Below are 18,753 nucleotides of genomic sequence, written 5' to 3'. Positions count from 1 at the left end.
ATCTATCTATCTATCTATCTATCTATCTATCTATCTATCCCTCCATTGAGACATCTATCGATTGATTGTTCTATCTATCTATCTATCTATCTATCCATCCACTGAGACATCTGTCTGTCTATCTATTTATCTATCTATCTCTCCATCCATCCATCGAGACATCTAGCTATCTATCTCTCCATCCATCCATCCATCCATCCATCCATCCATCCATCCATCCATCCGTCTGTCTGTCTATCTATTTATCTATCAATCTCTCCATCCATCCATTGAGACATCTATCTATCTATCTATCTATCTATCTATCTATCTATCTATCTATCTATCTATCTATCTATCCCTCCCTCCATCCATCCATCCATCCATCCATCGAGACATCTGTCTGTCTGTCTATCTATTTATCTATCAATCTCTCCATCCATCCATTGAGACATCTATCTATCTATCTATCTATCTATCTATCTATCTATCTATCTATCTATCCCTCCATCCATCCATCCATCCATCGAGACATCTGTCTGTCTGTTTATCTATTTATCTATCTATCTCTCCATCCATCCATTGAGACATCTATCTATCTATCTATCTATCTATCTATCTATCTATCTATCTATCTATCTATCCCTCCATCCATCGAGACATCTGTCTGTCTGTCTATCTATTTCTCCATCCATCCACTGAGACATCTGTCTGTCTATCTATCTATCTATCTATCTATCTATCTATCTATCTATCTATCCATCCACTGAGACATCTGTCTGTCTGTCTGTCTGTCTATCTATCTATCTATCTATCTATCTATTTATTTCAATTATTTATACCCCACCCTTCTCACCTGAGGGGACTCAGGGCGGCTTACAAGTGGCAATTGATGCCGTTACACTGTTATACAATGACCTAAAATGTAAAAACAGTTAAAACAGTCATAAAATACAATATACAAAGTTTAAAACAATGTGAAGTGCTTATGCTATTCATCCGCCATCTATCTGTCTGTCTGTCTATCTATCTATCTATCTATCTATCTATCTATCTATCTATCTATCTATCTATCTATCTATCTATCTATCTATCTATCTATCTATCTATCTATCTATTTCTATCTCTCCCTCCATCCATCTGCCTCTATCCCTCTCTCCCAGCTTTTGCCCTGGGACGAGAGAGAGGAGTCCTCCTCTTCCCAGAGAGGCAGGGGATGCTGAGGAGGGGGGGGAGAAGGCGGGTGACGCACTTCCTGGGAGCTCACTTCCGGAGGAGGGCGGGAAAGGAGGCCTCCGTTGTCTGCGGAAGAGAGAGGCGCCTTTCGGGGGGAGAGAGAGAGAGAGGAGGTGAGTGGGGGGGGGGGTCTCAGTGTGTTGTGTGTGTGTGTGTGTGGGGGGGTCTCGCCTTCCTGCCCCCTCCCAGTGTGGGTCTTCCCCCCTCACCCCCCTCTTGATCCCCGGCGTGGCCGGGCCTTCTCCCGCCTCCCTTCCAGGCCTCTCCGGGCCCTTCCCAGATTATCGGCTTTAGACTGGATTATAGGAGTCCCCACTGACAGAAATCCTGGGATAAGCAGATAATCTGGGATCACTGGGTTGCTGTGAGTTTTCCGGGCTGCCTGGCCGTGTCCCAGAAGCATTCTCTCCTGACGTTTCGCCCACATCTACGGCAGGCACGCTCAGAGGCGGTGAGGTCTGTTGGGAACCAGGCAAGGAGGGAGAAAGAAGGGCGGGATATAAATACTGTTAATAAATAAACAAATAAACAAACCTCCCAAAAAAGGATTCCCCCCAGGCCAGAAGCAGCCAGGCTTCGAAGCTGCAAGGCCATTCAGTGCTAATCAAGGTGGCCAACTGCAGCATTCACACTTGCCTCCACCAGGCAAGAGCTCTTTCTCTCACCCTGGACATCATTCCACAGGGATATATATATACACAGTAGACCAGGGGTCCTCAAACTTTTAAAGCAGAGGGGCCGGTCCACAATCCTTCAGACTGTTGAGGGGCCGAATTATCATTTGAAAAAAAAATACAAACAAATTCCTATGCACACTGCATATTTGTCTTATTTGTAGTGCAAAACAACAACAACAACAATGAAAGAACAATACAATATTTAAAAATGAAAACAATCTTAACCAACATAAACCTATCAGGATTTCAATGGAAAGTGTGGGCCTGCTTCTGGCCAATGAGATAGTCAAGGTAATTAGGATTGTTGTTGTTGTGTGCCTTCAAGTCATTTCAGAGTTTGGCTGAGCCCAAGTCTAAAATTATTTAATTATTTACTACATTTATTTACTACATTTATATCCCACCCTTCTCACCCCGAAGGGGACTCAGAGCAGCTGTATGTACATACAATATATTATATTATTAGCATAGCGCAATATTAGCATTATATATTTCTATAGTGAACTATACCACTATACTGTAATATTATGTGTAATATATATCTATATATATAAAAGAGTGATGGCATCACGGCGACCCACAAAACAACAAAACTACAGGCTCCCCAACCTCGAAATTTGACAACACAACCCATCATCCACGCCTCTAGGTTGATACAACAAAAAGAAAAGAAAAATAAAGTCCTAATTAGAGAGAGAGAGGAATAATTGCTTTTATCCAATTGCTGCCAGTTAGAAGGCTGAGCTCCTCCAACTTGGTCTCCTAGCAACCCAATAAAAAAAAATAAAAAACACTAAAAAAATTAATACAATAAAATACTATAATAACAGAAAATAACTAAAAATAATACAAGAAAATAATACAATATAATAAATAAAAATATAACTTACAATAAAATTAATAAAAAATGCAAATAAAGTCAAATAAAAATTACACAACAATTTTTAACCAATACCACCACCACTTTGCCACAGCAACGCGTGGCCGGGCACAGCTAGTAATTAATATTATTATATTGTATTATTATTAGTATTCTATTGTATAACAGTATAATATTTTTATCAATATTATATGTATATACAATACAGTAGAGTCTCACTTATCCAAGCTTCACTTATCCAAGGTTCTGTTTTATCCAAGTCTGCCTTTTAGTAGTCATTGTTTTTGTAGTAAATGTTGCAATGCTTTGGTGCTAAATTCGTAAATACAGTCATTACTACATAACATTACTGTGTATTGAACTGTCAATTTGTTGTAAAACATGATGTTTTGGTGCTTAATTTGTAAGATCATAATATAATTTTATGTTTAATAGGCTTTTTTTCTTAATCCCTCCTTATTATCCAAGATTTTCGCTTATTTAAGGTATCTTGGATAAGTGAGACTCTACTGTATATTATATTATTAAAACGGATATTAAAATATTATATTATAAAACTGAGGGCGGGGGCCAGGTAAATGACCTTGGAGGGCCGCATCCGGCCCCCGGGCCTTAGTTTGGGGACCCCTGCAGTAGAGTCTCACTTATCCAGCATTCGCTTATCCAACGTTCTGGTACTGTCCATAGAGAGCCTTCTTTTGTCAGTCTTGTTCTGGCAAGCATCGGATGAGCTTTCTGAGTGCTTGGAGGATGAGGAAGGGGATGTAATATCCGAGGAGTCTGTGGAAGACATCAGGGGCCTGGAGAGAGATGTTTTGGAATCTCCAGGCCATTCCCAGGCAATGGGAGAAAGTGATATCCGTTAACATGAAAACAGGCCAGAGTAGCCGTCGGTGAAGAATGTGGGAGATGCAGGTTTTTCCAGATCAAGTTGCCTTGAAATTAGGAGGCAGAATGTAAAACAAAGACAAACTTGTTTTTCTCAGGGGCTTAGAGACAAGGAGAGAAAAAGCAGGTGTGTGTGAAGTGATATCATGGGAGGGATTGTGGCCTTTTAAATGGTTTCTGGACTCTTAGGCCTTTCGTGGGAACAACGCTGTAAAAAGGGGAAACAGCTCCCCGTTTCTAGTCCAAAGTTCCTGATTCCTGTATTTCAAGATTCTTGGTTTGATTCCAGTTTATGACTTCATGTTCTTGGAGAGTTTGCCTTTCTTGTGTTCCTGTTTTCATGTTTATGGATATAACTTTTAAACAATATCCTGCTTGCGGATTCTTTTGCTTTGTGTTAAGACTCTGTGGATTGCTTTTTGATGCCTTGGTTCCAAAGCGAATGAACTCTTGATCTCCTTGGGAATTACTTTTTGTACTTTTGCTGCTTCTTTTTTGACTTGTCTTTTTCCTTTTATACTTATTAGTTAATAAATGTTTACTTATTGGATTAGTAGTGGATTGTCATCATTTTTTTTTTGTTTTTCTGTCCAGATCATCCAGCTCTGCTTGCGTCCAGTTCATAATTCCAGCCGTGTATCTGATGACGGGTATGTCCCAGGTGTGTTGATGGCCTTGATCGTATTTCTGCCATTTAATTTGCTCTTCAAAAATTTTCATACCCTTTGGACATATTATTTGCTGACCACATTTTTCACATGTCTGAGCTTGATATTGTCTAGCTGTAGTATGCCCAGATATTTATAAGTTTCAGGCTGATTGCACTGTATGGTTTGTCCATTTGGCATCTCTATGCCCTCACTGTGAATAATTTATTATTAAAAGGGTTCCAGTATCTTAATGTTCCACAATCCCTCCAGCATAATTTTCAAATTCTCTTATTAATGCCATAAATATTCAATGGATAGTAATGCCATTTTTGGATTGTTTTCAGTGTGTTATGATTTCAGCTGACACTAATTTCTAAGGTATGGTAGTTTTTTTCCAAATTGAGTTCCTTTTGATTTCATCTATTTTTATCCCCAAGTCCGATTCCCAAGCAAGCCTCATCCCTTTAGAGTTTCCAAATTTATCCCCTTGTGTTATTGGATATAATTTTGAAGCAACTTGTTTTTTCGTATTGTTTAGAACACACCTTCCTAAATTTTTCATGTTGGTGACACACTTTTTAAACATGGATCATTTCAGGACTCAATAATTCAGGACACTGGAAGTTAAGGCAACCCCTTAGAAGAGATTCAGGCCCATACTTAAATTGCAACATGTATCGGGACACAATAGATCTCATTAGAACCTGTGGATACAGAGGCCTGACTAGATACTGTGGTGTGTCTAGGTTTTTATTCAGAATTCTGCAGCCTTAAAGCATGCCCCAGTGGCTCTTCCACCATAGGAATAAAACCATAGGAATAACGTATCTGAGGAATATTTGGAGGCACGTTGTTTTCCCTTGTTGAAGGGCACTTACCTCAGCCCCAGCTAGTGGGAGCCTTTCTGTACTGTGATCCCCCCATTACGTGATGCCGTCCCCTTCGTAGCCCAGCTACTGCTGATCATGTCATTTCAGGTCTCTGAGGTCTAACCATTTGCTATAGATCAGTGGTTCCCAACCTTTTTTTTTTTTTGACCAGGGACCACTTTGACCAGGGATCACTCTCCAACATTAGTACCAAAAGGGTTACGAATCAGTTTTTGGTCAATTTTAGTTTGGTTGTTTGGGGTGCTGATCCAGAAAATAGACCACATCAGCTCTAGTTTCTGATACAGAACATATGGCGTCCAGTATTGTCCATCTGCTCACCCACAGAAAACCATATTTAATAATCTAGAGTGGTAGACCTTTTAGGTCTTGCTGTTGCCACTTGGCTTTTTTCTGTTTTTGTTTTTCTCCTATCCCTTTTAAAATTTATGTTATTCTAGTCATGTTGGTGAATAGACTATATTCAACTTACACTGTTTTAAACTGTTCTGGATCATTAATATTCTGGGGCCTCTAATCATGGGGTTGGTCGTTTAGAAGAAGGTGGGTCTAGTAAGTGGCTGAGACACTTCACAATTCTTATGTGGTAGAGATCTGGTAGATAGATGGTTTTAGTAAGTGTAAGATGGAAAGAGGAAGTTTGATATGATAGTTGGTTGAAAATTTGAACGTTTGTCCCGGGAAGTTGTAATAGGAAGAAGGAAGAGAAGGGTTGGAAGGTTTACCTTAGGGAAGGAATTGGTCAGTCTTGAAATTTTGTGGAGAATGAGTCAGACGGTTTCACATGGGAATCATGAATTGTCCCAGCTATGCCATCTCTTGGGCAGATCTTTTAGCCTCATTCTTTCACAGCTTGTAACTGTGAATGAGAAATTAGATCATCTCCTCAAAGGAATCTCATCATTAACAAATGCTATTAGACATCAAGATGTACCTGAGGAGGAGAAGAATATCGGACATACTTCGATGGAGGCTAGTTGGCCTTCAGATCTTGGGGAAGATGGAGAAGTTGGGCTTCAAAAGGGTAGTAAGGAGGTAATATTAGAAAATGGGTATATCGAGGGAGAGAGTGGTCTATCTGATGACCAATTGGATCTGAGAAGGGAAGGTATGGAACTAGACTCGGGAGTGGCGAAGTTGACAACGGATTCTCTTGTGAAGGAGGATTTTTTTCCTCCACATGTAGAGCACCACCATGACCACATTTTGCAAACGAAACAGCTGGCCTTTCAAATCAGACACTCGATTTTGAATAGGGGTAGATGGTCCTCGAAAAGAGCGACCCAGAGGTCCTTGGATCAAATTTTATCAAAGAGCCTGTCCTCAGTCAAGATTAAGACCATCACCTGGCTCCAGAAGGGCTTCCAATCCTATGATCGCTCTATATGCCTCATTTCCACCTTTGAGGATAAGTCTATAATTGAGGAGTTATGGGCCCTTAGGCCTCGGTTGTTATCATGGGGCATGACTGTTAGAAGAGTACTAGTAGACCCTCTGGTTCGCCCCCTTGTGGCCAACCTGTTCTTATATACTAAAACATCGGCTAGGCCCAGAAACAATAGGATGTTTAATCCTCATTATAGGTCCCCCTCTTCAGAACAGTCTCAATTAGATACTTTGGCCCAATCTTTTCCTGTCCCTTATCAGCAATCCTTGTCCTCTCCTGCATTGTGAAGTTTTTCCGATAGGCCCTACTTATCCCCTCTCCCTGGAACTAGGTTAGCTGGAAAGTCCAGCAGTCATTTTGACCTGGGGAGCTGACTAGATTTGGTTAATGTTGCTCCAATTGAGCCAGATTCCTTGGGGGGTGGGGACCGGGTGGTTCCATCGAGGTCGTGTGGGGGAGAAGGAAGTGCTGTCAACAGATTCCCAGGGAGAAGCGCAACAGGGTTCTTGCGACCCTGGAGAAGGATAGATGTGGTAGCCTCCATGGCAGCCCCTCCGGGCTGAAGGTCCTGCTGTTTAATGCCAGATCCGTCAAGGGTAAATCGTCTATTATCCAGGACTTAATCCTGGATGAACAGGCGGATCTGGCCTGCATTACCGAGACCTGGTTGGATGACCTGGGTGGGGTTAGTCTCACCCAGCTCTGTCCTCCGGGTTTCGGGGTGCATCAGCAGGCCAGGCCGGGAGGGCGGGGAGGTGGGGTTGCGGTGGTCTTCCGGCAGTCTATCGCCCTGGTCAGATGTGCCGCCCTGCAATCTGCTGGGTCTGAGTGTCTCCACTTGAAGGTGGGTACCCGGGACAGTTTGGGGATTCTGCTGGTGTACTGTCCACCCCGCGACACAGCAGTCTCCCTGCCTGAGCTAGCAGAGGTGGTCTCTAGCGTGGTGTTGGGTTCCCAGCGCCTGGTGGTGCTGGGGGACTTCAACATTCACGCTGAGGCTACCTTGACAGGTGCAGCTCAGGAATTCATGGCTGCCATGACGACCATGGGTCTGTCCCAAATAATATCGGGTCCCACTCATCAAGCTGGACATACACTTGACCTAGTCTTTTTGGCGGGCGACAGTTTGGTCGGAGTGGAAAGCAAATTATTCTTCCATTGTCATGGTCCGACCACTATCTGATCAGTTTAAGACTTACCACATCCTCAAACCTCCGCAGGGGCGGTGGACCTATTAAGATGGTCCGCCCCAGGAGACTTATGGATCCTGAGAGATTCCTGAGGTCTCTTGGGGATCTGTCTGCCATGGAAGCTGATGATCCTGTCGATGCCTTGGTTGCTCGCTATAATAGTGAGTTGTCCAGGGCAACTCGCTCCCGAACGATCCCCTCTCGCTACGTGGAGTTGCCCCAGCTCCCTGATTCACCGGGGAGTTGGTGCAGATGAAACGCGCGAGAAGGAGACTGCTGGCGGAAAACTCGTGATGTATCTGACTGAGCACGGTCTAGAGCCACTATTAGGGCCTATTCCGCGGCGTTACAGGCAGCCAGGAAGGCTTTCTCGACTGCCCGCATCGCATCTGCAACAAATAGATCTTCAGAGTTGTTTCGGGTTGTTGGGGAGCTCCTCCACCCTCCTCAGGTTGGGGGGGCACCTGACATCTTGGCAACTCGGTGTAGCGAGTTCGCTCACCATTTTGCAGACAAAGTCTCTCAGATTCGTTCCGACTTAGATGCTGGCCTTGTTGCAATGCCAGGTGAGGTAACCGAGGCTTCTGTCTGTTCGAACTTGTGGGATTCGTTTCAGCTTGTGCAGCCTGATGATGTGGACAAGATTCTTGGAGCGGTGAGGGCGACCACCTGTGCCTTTGACCCTTGCCCATCCTGGCTCTTAAAACAGGCCAGTGGTGGGTTGGTTGATTGGTTTGTGAGAATAATTAATGCCTCTTTGGGGCAGGGTAAATTTCCATCTAACCTAAAACAAGCTGTGGTGAGACCTGTCTTGAAGAAGGCCTCCCTGGATTCGACCAACTTGTGTAATTACAGACCAATCTCTAACCTTCCATTTTTGGGCAAGGTCTTGGAGCGGGTGGTTGCTTCTCAGCTCCAGGGATTCTTGGAAGATACGGATTTTCTGGACCAATCACAGTCTGGCTTCAGGCCTGGTTTCAGTACCGAGACGGCTTTGGTCGCCTTGGTGGATGACCTCCGCAGAGAGCTGGACAGGGGGAGTCTGACCCTGCTGGTTCTCTTGGACATCTCAGCAGCTTTCGATACCATCGACCATGGTATCCTTCTGGGATGGCTCTCCGGGATGGGCCTTGGGGGTACTGCTTTGCAGTGGCTTCAGTCCTTCCTGGAGGGGCGTTCCCAGATGGTGAAGCTGGGGGACTCCTGCTCTGACCCCTGGCCATTGACCTGTGGGGTCCTGCAAGGTTCCATTCTGTCCCCCATGCTTTTTAATATCTACATGAAACTGCTGGGTGAGATCATCCGGAGTTTTGGAGTCCGGTGCCATCTCTACGCGGATGACATCCAACTCTACTACTCTTTTCCACCAAAATCCAAGGAAGCCCCTCGGATACTGGATCAGTGTCTGGCCGCTGTGTTGGCCTGGATGAGGGCGAACAAGCTGAGACTTAATCCTGACAAGACAGAGGTCCTCCAGGTCGGTCGTATGTGTGATCGGGGTATTGGGTGGCAACGTGTACTTGGCGGGGTCGCACTCCCCCTGAAGGCATAGGTCCGCAGCTTGGGGGTCCTCCTGGATTCGGGGCTGACTCTGGAGGCCCAGGTGTCGGCCGTGGCTGGGAGGGCCTTTGCACAATTAAAACTTGTGCGCCAGCTGAGTCCATACCTCGAGAAGTCTGATCTGACCAGGGTGGTCCACGCCTTAGTTACCCCTAGACTGGATTATTGCAATGCACTCTACGTGGGGCTGCCTTTGAAGACGGCCCGGAAATTGCAACTAGTACAACGCTCGGCAGCCAGGCTTCTAACTGGAGCAAATTACAGGGTGCGTTCAACGCCTCTGTTTAAGGAGCTCCATTGGCTGCCATTTATTTTCCGAACCCAATTCAAGGTGCAGGTTCTTACCTACAAAGCCCTAAACGGTTAGGGACCCGCCTACCTTAGAGACCGCATTTCCCCCTACGAACCCGCATGATCTCTTCGCTCGTCGGGGGAGGCCCTCCTCTCGCTTCCACCACCCTCGCAGTCGCGGTTGGTGGGGACGAGAGAGAGGGCCTTCTCTATTATGGCCCCCCAGCTTTGGAACTCGCTCCCTAGGGAGATCAGGCAGGCCCCCACTCTCCTCTCCTTCCGGAGGAGCCTGAAAACCTGGCTCTTCCGGAAGGCTTTTGATGAGTGATTCTTGCTGGCTCAAGTTGTCTATCTACGTAACAATAGACCCACTGATTCCCCTTCTTAGTGTCATTTCTAGTACTTTAATGACTATGTCAGTTATATAACTACCTCTCCCTGATTTGACATGTTCGCACTTTGGCCCAGATTTGTGTTTTATATTCCTGTTTTTAACGTTTTATCTTGTAAGATTGTCTTTTATGATTGTTTTACCGATATTGTTGATTTATTGTTGTAAACTTGTGTTTTTTGTTTTGTTTTTATATTGTGATGTTTGGGCAAGGCCCCATGTGAGCCGCCCTGAGTCCCTTTGGGGAGATGGGGCAGGGTACAAGAATAAAATTATTATTATTATTATTATTATTATTATTATTATTATTATTATTATTATTGTTGTTGTTGTACCAAAAGGGTTACGAATCAGTTTTTGGTCAACTTTAGTTTGGTTATTTGGGGTGCTGATCCAGAAAATTGCATTGATAGACCACATCAGCTCTAGTTTCTGATACAGAACATATGGCATCCAGTATTCCCCATCTGCTCACCCACAGAAAACCATATTTAATAATCTAGAGCGGCAGACCTTTTAGATCTTGCGGCCCATCAGTGGGCCATGGCCCACAGGTTGGGAACCACTGTTATAGATGCATGGTTTTGGGCTGCTGTAACTTTTAAATTATTCAACTTTTAAATCGTTCAGTGACTTAAACTGATTTGATAATAAACTACCCAGAGATCTTATGATATTAGATGAGATAACCATTTTAATAGTAATAATAATAATAATAATTGTATTTGTGACCTGCTTCCCTTCACAGCTTAGAGTGGAACAATCTACATATATTACATATATTAAAATATGCAGAACAAAAGATTAAAACACCAGTACTAGCAAAATAAATTTAAAATTCACATTTTAAAATCATCTGGGCAAGCCTGCTGGAAGAGAGTTCTGTCATTGACAGCTGATTTAGCGATCGGGTTTCTTCCGCTAGGTCATCCCATAGTCCAATGCAGCCAACAATGAAGTACTGCTTCTTTTTATTCACTTTGATATATTATTTATTTTGTGCATTATCACACCTTTCTTCTTAGCAATTTTTTAACTATAAAATACAACTCATTAACCACTAATAAGAATAGTTTAAAACAGAGGACCCCAAACCTTTTGAACAGGGGGCCAGATCACGGTCCCTCAGACCGTTGGAGGGCTGGACGAAAGTTGAAAAAAAAAGAACTATGAACAAATTCCTATGCACACTGCACATCTCTTATTTTGAAGTTAAAAAAAAACAAATGGGAATAAATACAGCCTCAATGTTAATCATAATCAGAATAAAAATAATAAAGAGGGTTGGAAGAGACCCCGTGGGCCATTTAGTCCAACTCGCTTCTACTTTGTGCAACAAAAGCACAAGCAAAGCACCCACAACAGATAGCCACCCAGCCTCAATGTTCTTAATAATAATAATAATAATAATAATAATAATAATAATAAAAAAATCACACAGTCCTAAACTCTTGGGAAGTGTTCAACTTGTGATTTTGTGATATGGAATCCAGCATATATTTCTTGTTTGCTGTGTTATACTGTGTACTTCTGTCAATAATAATAATAATAATAATAATAATAATAATAATAATAATGAGGGTTGGAAGAGCCATTTAGTCCAACTCCCTTCTACCTTTGTGCACCAAAAGCACTAGCTAAGCACCCCAAAATAATTAATAATTAATTAAATAATAATTAAAATACCATTATAAACAAGCAAAGCTTTGGAAGGCGCGCACAACACATCCACTACTCCCCATTCATGAGCAAAGGCAGGGTGGGGAAGGAAGGAAGGAAGGAAGGAAGGAAGGAAGGAAGGAAGGAAGGAAGGAAGGAAGGAAGGAAGGAAGGAAGGGAAGCCCTTTCTGAGACCGGGGCCGGGAGGAGTGCAGAAGGACTTGAAGAGAAAGGAAGGGAGGAAGAGGAGGCTCAAAAACCCACTCAGTGGAAAATCTCTCAAGCTTTGGAAAAGTTAGGCCAGGCATGGACAGACATTTCTCCATGGGGGCCGCATATAGGGTTGGGGGGTGACGGGGCAAGGCAGTCTGGGAGGGAGGTGGAGACCAAGGGCAGTTGGCTCAAGGGGGGGTGGTTGGTGCACGGGGAGAATCCTGGGCAGCCATGTCTTTCTCTAAGCCTGGGACATGGTGGCCGACCACGTCCTCAGGTTGAGAAGGAGACACGCAGCTGACAAGTGCTCCAAGGATCTCTCAGCAGCTACATGTCTCTGCCTTGGCTCTCCTCTCAGTCTGAGAGGAGAAGGAGACACATGGCTGGCAAGAGCTCCATAGAGACGTGGCAGGCTGTGCTCTACAGCACTAGGCTGTTGTTCTTCATGTCCAATCAGATCTTTCCCTAGTCAACCCCTGATGAGACTTTCTTCTCTTTTTCTGGCAGGTAGTCTCTGAACAAGTCTTGTGAAGAACATCTTGTGAGAGCTTTGTCCTAGGGATGCCCTAAGTCTAAAATGACTTGAAGGTACACGGCACTGACAAGAACAAGAAATAAAGAGAAACTATATTTCAGGTTATATACCTGTGTAACCAAGGGGGAAAGGAAAGATTGTGCTGTAAAAAGAGGGGAAAGAGTCCAGAAGACTACAGCAATACAAAGACTGAGAAGAGGAAATCCTGTGCTGTTCAGTTCATATCTGTGAGCTTCTATCGTATATGAATCATAAATGTAAAAGAATGGAAAATGATTTACATTGCGATCTGAGACCACAGGCAGGGGAGAAGGTAGAGACGTGTATGATATGTGGTAAAAGTTTCAGTGGGAGAAGTTCTCTTGTTAAGCATGAACGGACTCACACTGGGGAGAAGCCATATCAATGCATGGAATGTGGAAAGAGCTTCAGTCGGATTGACAAACTGCATGTTCATCAGAGGACCCACACAGGGGAGAAGCCGTATGAATGCACGGAATGTGGAAAGAGGTTTGGTCAGAGTGGGGACCTGCAGTCCCATCAAAGGACGCACACAGGGGAGAAGCCATATCAATGCATGGAATGTGGAAAGAGCTTCAGTCGGAGTGGATATCTCCTTACCCATCAAAGGACCCACACAGGAGAGAAGCCGTTTCAATGTATGGAATGTGGAAAGAGCTACATTCACAGTGGTAGTCTACGTTCCCATCAAAGGACCCACACAGGGGAGAAGCCGTATGAATGCATGGAATGTGGAAAGAGCTTCAGTCAGAGTGACAAACTGCATGTTCATCAGAGGACCCACACAGGGGAGAAGCCGTATGAATGCACGGATTGTGGAAAGAGCTTCAGTCAGAATGGGGACCTGCAGTCCCATCAAAGGATCCACACAGGAGAGAGGCCATATAAATGCATGGAATGTGGAGAGAGCTTCAATCAGAGTGGACACCTCCGTTCCCATGAAAGAACCCACACAGGGGAGAAACCCCATAAATGCATGGAATGTGGAGAGAGCTTTAGTCGGAATGGATATCTCCTTGCCCATCAAAGGACCCACACAGGAGAGAAGCCATTTCAATGTACAGAATGTGGAAAGAGCTTTGTTCACAGTGGAGACCTGCGTTGCCATCAAAGAACCCACACGGGGGAGAAGCCGTATGAATGCATGGAATGTGGAAAGAGCTTCAGCCACAGTCGGTATCTCCTTACCCATCAAAGGATCCACACAGGAGAGAAGCCATTTCAGTGCATGGAATGTGGAAAGAGATTCGGTCGGAGTGGACATCTGCGTTCCCATCAAAGGACCCATGCAGGGGAGAAACCCTATAAATGCATGGAATGTGGAGAGAGCTTCGGTCAGAGTGGGCATCTATGTTCCCATCAAGGGACCCACACAGAATAGAAGCCACAAGAATGCATGGGATATAGAATGAGCTTCAGGAAAAATTCAGCTTGCACTAGACATCAAAAAACTTAGATATGGCTAGTGGAAGAAACCTGCCTTTGAGTTTCCTAGTTTTCCTGAAAGAACCTTTACATTTCCCCAAACAAGGACTGTATCCCTATGCAGGTGGACAAAGACAAAGAAGGCCATCACCTTGTGCTCCATCTTTCATGGACAGCAATTTGTGTGACATTAGTCAACTGCTGCTGAGGGCCGGTCCCATCTTAGTACTGCAGCCAATTTGGAAGAAGATAGCCTGACTTCCTCCTCCTCATCAAGAAAAGCATCCAAGCATCCCATTCTGGGATGATGTGTGAAAAATCTGAAATGAGCAGAAGCTAAGATCTCATAGAATCCTAGAGTTGGAAGAGACCTCGTGGGCCATCCAGTCCAACCCCCTGCCAAGAAGCAGGAAATTGCATTCAATTGCAATTGATTTCTCTGGATCTAGACTCCTGTTTATGCAGGCCAAAATCCCATTGGCCTTTTAAGCGGCCACATCACATTGTTGGCTCATGTTTAACTTGAGGTTGTGCCCACAGGTTCATTGGAACACGCAAGCCCCCTCACCACGGCAGGGTGACAGTCCATTGAGGGAGACAAGACGGATATTGACAAGCTAGAATATTTCCAGAGACGGGATGTAGGGAAAGGCTGAGACAGCTGGGTATGTTTAGCTTGGAAAAAAGAAGGAAGGTCTTCTCCCTCGGCAGGGAGGGAGGAGTAGGGCACCCAATGTCTTTTGGGTTTATAGGATCCCCTGACTGTCGGGTAGAAAAAGGTGGAATAGATAGGAATGCATTATACGTATCTCCAGTGTGTAACGATACAGTTCTGAATAGACTTGTGTTCACAGCTCAGTACTCCAAATGGTTAAGGAAACAGAGAAGATGATCCTAGAGGGACACCCGAGTCGTTTCCTGTCCTCCGGAAGGAAGATTGGGGGTGGCTTCCATGTGCCCTTCCTTCTCTGCCATGTGACTTCCTGTCTGCCATTGGTTAGAGGCCTTGCCCTAATTGTCGGCATGTGTAATCCATCGCCATCCTTGTTGTGTGAAGTTCTTCTTGTGTTTGTGAGTATCTTTGTATATTAAGAGAAAACCTGTAAATAATTATGAGTAGCAACTGAATCAAGAATAAAACCTCCAAGGACTTTGGATGAAAGTCAGAACTCAAGAGTGTTTATTCAGAGAGATGAGCTACTTTACAAGGCCAGAGGCTGTGAAACTGTGACCAGGACTCTGCACTGTTTTGGGGGTTGGGATCAACTCCTTGCCTAGGAGACAGTCTGTCCCATTGCGTAGCTGGAGGAGGCCGCAAGAGGACTGAATTCACCTGCCTGTCTAGCAGGGGTGTTGTGTGTGTGTTTTACTCTGCTTCTCCTTTCCTTCCTTCCCTTGCTAACAATGACCAGTTGTGCAGGCCTCACCTAAACTTGGTGCAAAATGCAGCTGCCCGGCTCCTTGCGGGAGTCCCAATGAGATGCCACATAACACCAATCTTACGTCAGCTGCACTGGCTACCAATTGAGCACCGGATCACTTTCAAAGTGATGGTGCTTACCTTTAAGGCCTTGCATGGTCTAGGGCCGATGTACCTGAGGGACCACCTCACCCCCTACAAACCCCAGAGATCCCTCCGTTCTGAGGACCAAGACCTGTTGGAAGTCCCCAGTTTTAAGACCTTGTGTCTAACTGCAACTAGACGCAGAGCCTTTTCAGTAGTGGCGCCATCTCTCTGGAACACCTTGCCACCTGAAGTCCGTGCCCTGCGGGACTTGTTGGCCTTCCGCAGGGCATGTAAGACGCACTTGTTTCGGCAGGCTTTTGAGTTCTGTTATTGATGTTTTAAAAGGTGCTTTTAGGATGTTTTTAAGATGTTTTTTTAAAGATGGTTTAAAGATGTTTTTAAATTGTTGTTTTAGCCGGTTCTTGTAAGCCGCCCCGAGCCCTAGGGGAGTGGCGGCATATAAGTTTGAAAAATAAATAAATAAATAAATAAACAATAGAAAGAATTTCCTGAAGGTAAGAGCAGTTCAGTAGTGGAGTATGCTCCTACTGGGAGTCCATAAGAGTCTCATCTAAAGGTTTGTAAGCAGAAACAGCATGGTCTTCTGTTGGGGGTGCTTTGGTGGTTTGTTCCTGCATGGTCTGATGATGATGAGCCCATCAGCAGACAAGCCAAACTGACTGGGAGGAGGAGGAGAGGTGTGTTCTTCAGCCATGAAACCACTGATCCCGTGGGTCGTGGAGTCCAGCCCCATTCTGCTCCAAGCGGCGTCACCAGCCAGAGCATCCTCCGCAGGTCGCTCTCCAGCCTCTTTGGGGTCATCCAGAGAGAGTCTTGGAATCCTTTCCCTTTCATTGGCTTCCCATTCCTCCCACACTAAAACGTACTTCTCTTTCTTCCCGAGTCTCTTGTTCCATCAAACATGAATGGGCTGAGTGGCAGCAGAAGGAACCCTCCCCTCGCTGGGGAAGGATGAGAAGAAGGGAGAGGCACTGGCAGGGCATCTGGACACCCCAAAACTGCCCTCTGTGCCTGGGAGGGGATCCCGACTGAGACCCAAGGCCTGGCCTCCATCAGGAGGAAGACTGGGCTTGCAAAGCACTGGGCCTTGGCCTTTGTGGAAAAGAGGGACAGGTGGAGCACATGTCTTGACCTTAATTAGGAAAAGTAATTTTTGGAAAGATGATGAAGTCCCAGATCTAGAAAATCGGTGTCTACCAAGAATCCCTGGAGTTGCAAGGCAACCACATGTTCCACGACCTTGCCCAAAAAGGGGAGATTGGAAATTGGCTGAAAGTTGACAAATTGAGTGGGGTCCAGGGATGGCTTTTTCAACAGCGGTTTGATCACAGCTATTTTGTGGCTCGCTGGAAATATGCCACCACCTTCACCCACTCGGCCAATCCCCCTCTGGCTTCTCTCACCAGCCAGGATGGGTAGGGGTCTAGGATTCATGTGGTTGGACTCGCCTCTCTAAGGATCTTGTCCATGTCCTTGAGCTCAACCAATTGAAATGAATCCATAAAAACTAGATAAGCAGGTGCTCGTGTTACATCCTCAGAGACTGCCGTCAATGTGGCATCAAAGCCGAAGCGAATCAGAACTATGTCCGCAAAGAACTGAGCAAGTGCTTCACAGCGGGCTGCCGAGTTGTCGGGGATCCCACCTTGAGTGGTGGGATTCAACAACCCTCTGACAACACGAAACAGCTCCTCCAGACGGTTCTTTGCGGATGCAATATTGACCGCAAAGTAAGCTTTCTTTGCGGCTTCTATTGCTGCGGCATGTGTCCTTAGATAGGTCCATAGCCGTGTTGGGTCTGACTCGCTATGCTCTAGACGCCACACACACTCTAGTTCCCTCTTCTTTTGCTTCATCGCTGCCAGCTCCTCGGTGAACCAAGGAACTGGTTTAGCTCGGTTACTCGAGAGGGGGACGTTACAGAGCAATCGTGTCTATTGCCCTAGTCATCTCCCCTATCCAGAATGAGGCCAGAGCATCGACAGAATCACCTATCGCGGTGGCGGGAAATTCCTCAAAGCTATCAGGAATCCTTCTGGATCCATAAGCCTCCTGGGACAGACCATTTTAATAGGTCCTCCACCGCCACAGAGGTTGGGGGGAGGTGCGCAGTAAGCCTTAAATCTGATCAGGTGATGGCTGGTCCATGGTAACAGAGCGATGGTCAGCTCCTCCACACCGCCACCTTCCTCCCATCCTTGGCAGAAAACCAGATCCAATGTGTGTCCACTTCTGTGGGTAGAGCCTGTTACTACCGTGTTTCCCCGAAAATAAGACAGTGTCTTATATTAATTTTTGCTGCCAAAGATGTGCTAGGTCTTATTTTCAGGGGATGTCTCATTTTTCCATGAAGAAGATTTCACATTTATTGTTGAACAAAAAAATGAACATTTATTATATACTGTGCAGTAGTTGTCATCACAAACCAGCATAACCAGACAAACTGAATCCTATCAAGAATTTCTTGTTACTACCATTATTTCCATGTACAACTGGTATGTACATTTACCAATCCTGAATGCTCTGGTGTTCTGTTTGGCAGGCGCTGGGCAGCTTCCAAACAAAAACTTTGCTAGGTCTTACTTTCGGGGGAAGCCTTATATTTAGCAATTCAACAAAACTTCTACTACTTATTTTCGGGGAAACGGGGTAATTGGGACAGCCCCATGGTTGCCATGGAGGCCATGAAGTCCTGAGCTGCTCCTCAGAGGTTGGTCTTGGCATGGACCTTGATGTCCCCCAGCACTATGAGCCGCTGGGACTCCAATGCCAGGCCCGAGACCACCCCGGCTAGCTCAGGCAGGGAAACTGTAGTGCAGCGGGGTGGATAGTACATTACCATAATCCGTAATCTGTCCTGGTCTCCTACCCTCAGGTGGACACATTCAAACATGGTTGACTGCAGGATGGGCGCCTGGTCAGGGAGATGGAATCCCTATAGACCATTGCGACCCCACCTTCCCACCCTCCAGATCTCGGTTGGTGCTACACGGAGTAGCCTGGTGGGCAGAGCTGGGTAAGATTAACCCCTCCAGCCTCGTCCAACCAGGTCTCCGTTATACACGCCAGGTCTGCATGTCCTGAATAGGTTGACAGACCTGGCGTTAAACAGCGCCACCTTTAATCTGGGTACTCAGATTAACTATTGCAGGAGACCGATTTGGAACTATAAGTATTTTTTTACGAACCCTAGGCTAAATTAAATATTTAGGTCTCCCTAGGAGGGGCCGGCAGAGGGGCCTCGTCTGGCCCAAACTACTTGTCCGAACGTATCTCCTCCTATGAACGAACTAGGTTGTTGAGATCATCTGGGGAGGCTCTGCTCTTGGTCTCACTTGCCTCGCAGGCTCGTC

General features: G+C 45.4%; 3 protein-coding genes across 4 annotated transcripts in view; all 3 read left to right on the top strand.

Moving 5' to 3' along the window:
- LOC134296957 (zinc finger protein 24-like) overlaps positions 1 to 18,753 on the top strand; it is a 206,608-nt gene that overhangs the window by 113,639 nt on the left and 74,216 nt on the right. The gene's annotated exons all lie outside the window — the stretch shown is intronic.
- Positions 1,263 to 13,912, top strand: LOC100556553 (zinc finger protein ZFP2). 2 transcript variants are annotated; one of them, XM_062973115.1, is made up of 3 exons: positions 1,263 to 1,328; positions 4,255 to 4,321; positions 12,399 to 13,912. In XM_062973115.1, exon 3 carries the CDS (start codon positions 12,671 to 12,673, stop codon positions 13,826 to 13,828), a length of 1,158 nt encoding a protein of 385 aa, XP_062829185.1. In that variant the 5' UTR covers positions 1,263 to 1,328; positions 4,255 to 4,321; positions 12,399 to 12,670; the 3' UTR covers positions 13,829 to 13,912. The 2 variants fall into 2 exon arrangements, with proteins under 2 accessions (XP_062829185.1, XP_062829186.1); XM_062973116.1 differs by having other exon boundaries at positions 1,268 to 1,328; positions 4,255 to 4,310.
- Positions 1,301 to 18,753, top strand: part of LOC100562976 (zinc finger protein 658B) — a 488,523-nt gene continuing 471,070 nt past the window's right edge. The window contains exon 1 of the mRNA XM_062973052.1: positions 1,301 to 1,328. The gene's annotated coding sequence lies outside the window, so the exon portion shown is untranslated. The remainder of the gene's footprint in view (positions 1,329 to 18,753) is intronic.

This window comes from Anolis carolinensis, chromosome 2 (genome assembly GCF_035594765.1).
Source record: "Anolis carolinensis isolate JA03-04 chromosome 2, rAnoCar3.1.pri, whole genome shotgun sequence".
NCBI classification, from domain to species: Eukaryota; Metazoa; Chordata; class Lepidosauria; order Squamata; family Dactyloidae; genus Anolis; species Anolis carolinensis.
This window is presented reverse-complemented; position numbering and strand designations above follow the sequence as displayed.